Here is a 7791-nt window from a genome sequence, read left to right as displayed (position 1 = left end):
ACACCTTCAGACATAAGAAAACATCAGGCAACCTTCATCCCTACACAAAGACAACAAGGATCGAAGCCAAGCTCCATCCAAACCAGGAGAATGACCTAGGTCCCCGTCGCCAGATACGCCCTAGCCGCTGCTGATGCCACTAGGCATAACCGATTGTACAAAACCGTAGACGTCAACCATCATGAAGAAGCCGCGCAAAACAACATGAATATAACGGAGGTAGACGTCGGGGCAGCGACGGAGAGGCTAACGCTATGTCGCCATAGCGGTGGCAGAGTCAGGCAGGAACGTGTGATAACTAGTTCTTGTGGAAGAGTTTCCTTTGTGTTGTCATGATGTTTAATGAATATTATCTTTGTCTTAAAAAATTTATCTTAGATTTGCCTAGATGTGGATATATCTTCGGGCCGGAGGGTAGATTGGAAGTTTTTCAAGAAAACATGATGAAATATGTGAAGCCGATAGCAGCAACATCTCTTGGTGGGCAACTTAAGGAAAACGTCTCCTGAATGGCAACTTTTTTTAATAAAAAAAACCTCTCCTGGTGGGCCCATGCGCGAGAGTTTCTCAGGGTTTCTCTTTGCCTGCCCAGAGGGGGCCGGGGACACGAGAGGCCCGGGGTCACACGCGGATTCCTTTCACCACCCCTTCGGAGCCTCCTCCTCCTATATTCGCTGGAGTCAAATCCGATCTGGTTTCCAACTCAATCAAATAGATACCAATAAATAGAGGGCTCGAGAGTCAGAGGAGGCAGAGCGGAAAAGAGGGGATTTTCCGTGTCGACCCATGGGGCTGCTATCGCTCCGCGTCTTATGATGTTGCCGAAGCAGGATCCTCGTCGCCGGCAAATCCAAGGCCTCCGCAAGCCACTGCTTCTTCGTCTCTGTTATTTTATCTTGACATGCCCTGGCTGGCACATCCTCTAGGTCTCAAATTCTGGCTACTATTACTCCACTGCCTTATGCAACAGATTAGCCCCCTTTATGCTCCAGTTGTTCATACAAAAAATAGGCAGTTTGCTCAAGCATATCCACCTCAGATCTCACTGTATTGTGTGTGTCGCTGTCATGTTCTATTGGAAATTTTACAACGAAGCTTTCTTATAAAATTGGAACTAGTTTTTCTTTCTTACAATGTCATTGGTGTTCTTGCACAAAGCTGCACAACGGGTCATACTTATATTAGATCAATATAATGTGTGTTCATGTGCTTGCTGTGTTCCTTCGTTTGCCGTTGTCTACTTACCATAACGATGACCTGCTGCAGATGTATCAGTTGGTTCAGTTGCTAAACGAAAGCGCTCGCAAATGGATGTTTCTCAAACTGGCAAAAGATTAAGATATTCAGTCTCACGCCTTCCAGAGGTATGTCAAGAAACGCTGATAACGGAATACTATAACGATAGTAGATTTATCACTATGCTACCTGAATGTATGAGTGAACTGTAATCGGCTACAATCCTTGGTAGTAGCTGTGATTCTGTTCCAACTTATAATGGTTGCGCTTTTAATTCTCCAGCACAAAACTTTGTATCTAGTATCAGCTGATTCCTTTATATCTTTATTTGTATACTTGGTAGAACTATTTTTCCTGGAACCAGCAGCATCTTGTGTCTCATTTACTCTGATTACTACGGTCAAAATCACCTTTGAAGCCATTGCAGCTTGTCCTTAAGACTGGCCGCCTAGGGCTACTAGCACACCCAAGGAAAGTGATTTGAACCTGGGTTGCTTGGTAGCACGGCCATGTATTTTACCATTGAGCTACCCAGTGATTCCCACAGCTACTAAATATAATATAATTGATGTAATGTGTGTATGTATATGTGTGTACTACATATAATATGTTTTTGATATATATTTGTGCTAACTGAAACAACAAACTCGTCCTATGCTCTGATATTACCAATTTATCATAGTTCTGCATCAAAAAGCTGGGTAATGTTCAATATACTAGGATGAGCTAGCAGACAGTGCTCAACATGAGTTATGTAATAAACTAAAATCTAGGATAAGCATCTAAACATCGCTGCAATGCAGCAACTAGTTCTACAATCCTAGTCTTCTTCAGCATCTGCAACTTCGCTTTGAAGATGCCAAATGACAGGGTCTGTCACACTTAGGACACTGTGGTCCCAACCTCGGATATCTTATGCAAGTGTGCTTTAACCATGTGTTGTACTTGCATATGAATTGCACACTTCCTATAGTTTTCTCTATAATTTCCCCGTGACTCCACAAAGGCCTCGTCTGTAGATCATCTGCAGACAATAAATGGAGCAGTTTCAGAGATGGCAAAGGGCCGGGCCAAGCAGACTTTGTCTTTTCTTGTGTTTCCGCCTTTTTCTCCCAAGCACCCTCTTCTCCCTTGCATTCAGGATGTAGAGGAAGGTAACTGGAGGGATCAGAAGGTCTGAGACAGGAAATCTCAAGCACCATCAGACCTTTCCTGTGCACAAAAAATCTGGTTTTCATCAGAAGGGGCGTTGCGCCTGCGATGGCTGTGGTTTGCCTGTGAACGTTTAGTTTCCAACGGCTTATGCTCTTAGTTTGCGTGTTCCACTGAACATGGCCATGGGTTTCCGCATGATACGTTTTCATGCCAGATGACATGCTCCTACCCTGCCCCAGCCTTGTCTGAACCAACAAATGTTCTTCTTACGTGGAAATGCTTAGCCACGACCTGGACACGTATGCAAACCATGCCTGATGCTGTGTCTGACACTGCACAAAGGTTTTGGTCTTATTACCTTGTACTTTCTCCGTTTCAAAATACTTGAGGTTTTTGTTTGTTCCAAGTCAGGCATTTTAAAGTTTGACCAAGTTTTATTGAAAATATACCAACATCTGCAACACCAAGTTAGTTTCTATAGTTTCATTATACGTATTTGACTTAGTAAGATATTAATATATTTTTCTATACACATGATAAAACTTAATGAAGTTTGACTTAGGACAGTTCTAGAAAAAGTATTTTGGAACGGATAGAGTACTTATTAATACTTTTTGCCTCTGCAATTCTAAATTTGAATTTCTGTACTTATGCATGCAGGATATCTGGCGTCATATATGCTCCTTTTTGCCACTGAAAGATGCTGCGCGTGCTGCGAGCGTGTCTCAGTCCTTTAAACGTTTGTGGAGGTGCCGGTCCAACCTCATCTTCAGTAAGAAAACAATGGGCTACACAAAAAGTGCACGTAGACGGAGAATAACAACAAGAGATTACAACAGCAGAGTTGACCATATTCTGAGAAACCACTTAGGCACTGGTGTGAAGACACTCAGCCTTGGATTCTATGGTCCTTACAATGCCAACACCGGAAATTGTCTTGATAGTTGGCTCCAGATTGCTGTTACACCAGGCATAGAAGAACTCAGCCTCATACTCTATTCAAAAAGTGACCATTTATCAGAAAAGGCAATCTACAACTTTCCATGCCCACTTTTGTCTAATGGCAGCGGAAACACCATTCGTGAGCTAGACCTTTTAGGTTGCGCCTTCCACCCCACGGTAGGAATCAGTTGCACGAGAAGCCTGACGAGTCTATGTCTGTCTTATGTGAATATTGAGAGTGATGAGTTGGGGTTCCTTCTTTCCAATTCTTTGGCTTTGGAGCGATTGGAACTCAAGGATTGTAGTGAGATAATTTCCATAAAGATACCTTCCCTGCTGCAGCGCCTCAGCTACCTGATGGTTTTCCGTTGTCCCATGCTGCAAGTGATTGAAAGCAAGGCTCCAAATATCTCCAGTTTTCACTATTTTCATGATGATGATGATGTAGATCAACAATTACAGCTATTTCTTGGAGAATCACTGCAGATGAAGGAAATTTTCATATCACATTCCTGTGTTCTTCATTATGCTCTTGCCGTGCTCACATCCAGTATGCCGAATCTTGAAAGGCTTACTATGCATTCGTATTACGAGGTACATACTCTAAAACTTGAGGTGTCTATGGACATATGCGCATATCTGTAGTTATTATATAGCAAGGGGATTGATGTTAGATATTTTTATTTATGCAGATGGTCAGTACACCAACGGTAGCAAGCAAATTCCTCCACCTCAAATATTTGAATATTTCTTTATTTAGATGGAACTTTGCCTCGACATATCTGTATGCGGACTATGATATTTTCTCGCTGGTTTCTTTTCTCGACGCGTCTCCTTGCTTGGAGACTTTCAACCTAGATGTAAGTAACTGTTGGCCTGCTGAGATATTTCTTAGTGACTGCTGTATTTATTGTTTAGAGCAATAATAGATTCACGTAAGTTCCCCGCAAAAAAATAAATTCACGTAAGTTGGTTTTTCAATTCATCTGCAGGCACCAATGAGACGCCGGGAGCATGACTCAATTTTTGAAGACCCCCCCTCACAATTGGGGCGGATTCCAGGACAATGCTATGACAATCTTAGGCATGTGAAGATCACTAAATTCCGCTCCACAAAGCTATTGGTTAAGCTCACATGTCATATTCTTGACAGCACACCATCGCTCGAGTGCCTCACACTGGACATAACTGATGGTGGGCCGACTTGTTCCGAGCTTGACAGATGCTTTGTGGGCAAAGAAACTTATATGGAAGCCCCTAAAGCGCTTGCGGCTATCCAGACTTACATCGAGAGAAAAGTTCCCTCCACGGCTAAGTTGAATGTCGTGGAGCCTTGCAGCCGATGCCCTGCATGCCCTTTTGACTTACAAGGGAGATAACTTGGGGCGTCCCTGATGAAGAATGCAAATGCGGTGATGAGCGACAACATGTCCCTTGTATAAGGTTGTGTTGAGACTAGTTGTGTCCTTGGTTTTAGGCTTTTCGTTATTATAGTATAAGGTTGTGTTGAGAGTAGTTGTACGGCTGAGATATGGTAGTTTTGCCCCTTGCGTCGGTTTCTTGTTATGGGTGTTGAACATGGAACTTGTGTCTGGTTTGGTTTCGTTTTAAATCCTCTGTTGATCGAAAAAACATACGCACACACACAGATCAAGCGTGTACCCTGAGTTGTGGGAGGAATGACAGTATGCAGCAGGCTAAACACTAATGAAACCTCAGTCAAATAAATAAATGTTTCGGGTGGAAAGGAAACACGGCGATGCAGATGCTGACAACTGAAGTTGGAGCACAGACGCTAAAGGCTGCTTGCTGGCTGAACATAATTCCAGTGGGTTACGGAGATACTTAATCATGCGGGGTTCTTGATGGTTTAATTTGATTTCTGTAGTGTTCATGCATAGACGAGCCAATGCATTTCGTCCGTCTGCATCCGTGCCTGTACGTGCGGACAAAAACCACGGCCTAGCGTAGTGCGCAAACGGACCGACGTCCGTTTTGCTGTCCATACCCATTTCCAATTCAAATTTGGGCTGGGTTAGCGTCGCACACGGGCGCCCCTATGTCTCTTCTGGCCGGCCCACGCGCGTAGGAGGCCACAGCCTCATTTTTCTCTTTTTTTCTTTTTATGTTTCCTATTTTGTTTTTTGCTTTTTTACATTTTTTATACTTTAAAATATTTTAAATATATATATTACAAAAAACACTCTACAAAAAACATTTGAAAAAGTTAAATGTGCATAGGGAAAAAAATTATAACATATATGAAAAATGTATAAAAGTATGTGAAAAAGTGTTGAACAAGTATTTAAAAAATGTTAATTAAGCATTTGAAAACTGTTAAATGTGTAAAAAAAATGTTGACCATGTACTAGAAAATGATGATTTTTTTTACATTGTACATAAAAATGTCAATCAAGCATTTGGAAAATGTTAATCAAGCATTTAAAAAATGTTAAATGTGTATATAAAAATGTTGACCATGTATTAAAAAAATTTAATCTTTTATTTGAATTTTTTAATAAATCATTTAAAACAAATGTTAAAAATGTATAAAAAAATGCTGACAATGTATTCAAAAAATATTAACAAGCATTTGAAACATATTTTTAAAATGGTGACAATTAAAGAAAATTTAAACTTTTATGTAAAAATGTTAAAGTGTATTAAAATGTATTATATATATATATATATATATACCAAAATGTGTGTAGAAAAACAATAAAAAATGAGGGAAATCAAGAAGAAAAGCAGATGAAAATGATAAAGAAATAAAAAAAATCAAAGAAAAATGAAGAAAAAACATTGAAAATCGAGAAAGAAACAAAGCAAACCAAAGTAAAACAAAGAAAAAGGAAAGAAAAGAAAAAAATCAAATGAGAATCGTGAAAAGTAATAAAGAAAACCGAAGAAAAAGAAAGAAAAGAAAAATATGGTGAAATGGAGAAAGGAACGAAGAAAACCCGATGAAAAACAAAGGAAAACGAAGAAACAAAAAGACCCGGAAAGCCCAATGAAAAACCCGCTCTTTCCCCTTAAGTAAGTCGCGCCCTACAATTCTCCACTAACCTGATGCTAACACGCTGACTAGCAACATTGCCTGTCAAATCGTAGACCCATGGCACACCATCTCCACTCTCCCAAACCTCACGTCCGCCCTTTCCTCTTCCAAACCCCACACCCACCTTAGTCGTGGCCGACGCACCCACCCCTACCAAAGTCCTCGCCGTGTCTTCCCGTGTCGTGGCCCCCATGAAGCGGAAGAAAAAGCTCACGCCGAAGCAGAGAGTGGCCGAGATGGCGAAGCGGAGGGTCAAGACAAAAGAAGATATTATCGTCACCGCTCAGGCACGGGCCACCGTTGCGGACACTGAGGTCATCGTCGCCAAGGCCGAGCAAACCTCCCTCTTTATGCTAGGGATCGTCCACAAGCCAACCTTTCTCGCACCCGCCATTGTGGCGGCCAGCACGGGCTCGTCGGCGGCCCGACCGCCCAGGCTTTCGGAGTCCCCCTCCATGTCAACATCACTGCCGACATATGGGTACCTTCCTGGACATGACCATGCATCGTCCCGCTTCTCCACCTTACCTCGGGAGACCTTGTAAAAAATCTTTGATTTCGTGTCGATCATCCCCATGGGGCCTCCCATTGATCTCAATGTCGCACATGTGGCCGACGAGTCCACTGTGATGCAAAGGAAGCATTCGTGAGTGGTCTTCCTGGCCAACTTTCCCGATGCCCGCGACCTATTTGATGGAATGTCGGCCCTGACGCCGGACGACCCGAGGTACTAAGATGATGTCATTGCGGACATGATCAATGAGGGTGTTAAAGGGGATGGTGGCCAAGAGACACAAGGCCAAGAGACCGAATGCCAATAGAGTGTCGACATCGAGGAAGAACCATTGTTTGAGAATGAGCTAGCTCAAATGGCCCGGTCATAATTCATAAAAGACGCGTCAAATTAAAGCATGAGAACCTGTGACGCCCGGATAATTAAGCTACAGTAACCCTCTGCTAATGATGCCATGTCACTTCGATTACTGTTGCTAATCTCGCATTAGTTCAAAACCAATTCATATTCAAAATCAAGTCAAACATTTAAAGTTTTCAAAAGTCAAAACTAAAATGTTGTAAAGGTGTTAAATAAATCATGGGTAATACTGGTGGAGAAACCTAAATTTAATAAAATGTTTAAGTATTCAAAATAATTAAAATAGAGGTTTAAATATTAAAATAAATGTCTTTTGAATTTTATAAAATATTAAACTATTTTAATTTGGGTTGAGAATTAATGTGGCAATAGTATATTTAAAAGTATTAATTTAAGTGCTAGTGATAATTTTTATAAAACTAAAATAAAAGAAAACTAAAAGTAAAACAGTAAAAGAAAAATAAATAAAAGGAAGAAAATACAAAAGAGAAAACAAACAAAAAAAAGAGAAAGAAGAAAACCCCCT

At 41.2% G+C, this 7791-nt stretch overlaps 1 protein-coding gene across 1 annotated transcript; it reads left to right on the top strand.

Annotated features, from left to right (window-relative positions):
* Positions 1–600: 600 nt before the first annotated feature.
* LOC123122035 (uncharacterized) lies at positions 601–4684 on the top strand (the record flags this gene model as incomplete). Its single annotated transcript, XM_044542160.1, is given in 5 exon segments — positions 601–926; positions 1267–1364; positions 3052–3927; positions 4026–4193; positions 4326–4684. Coding segments are annotated over 5 exon segments (1526 nt in total), but the record flags the coding sequence as incomplete, so codon positions are not given.
* Between the last annotated feature and the right edge of the window lie 3107 nt (positions 4685–7791).

Source organism: Triticum aestivum, chromosome 5D (assembly GCF_018294505.1).
Source record: "Triticum aestivum cultivar Chinese Spring chromosome 5D, IWGSC CS RefSeq v2.1, whole genome shotgun sequence".
NCBI lineage: Eukaryota > Viridiplantae > Streptophyta > Magnoliopsida > Poales > Poaceae > Triticum > Triticum aestivum.
Note: the sequence above shows the minus strand (reverse complement) of the source record. Positions and strands in the feature narration are given on the sequence as shown.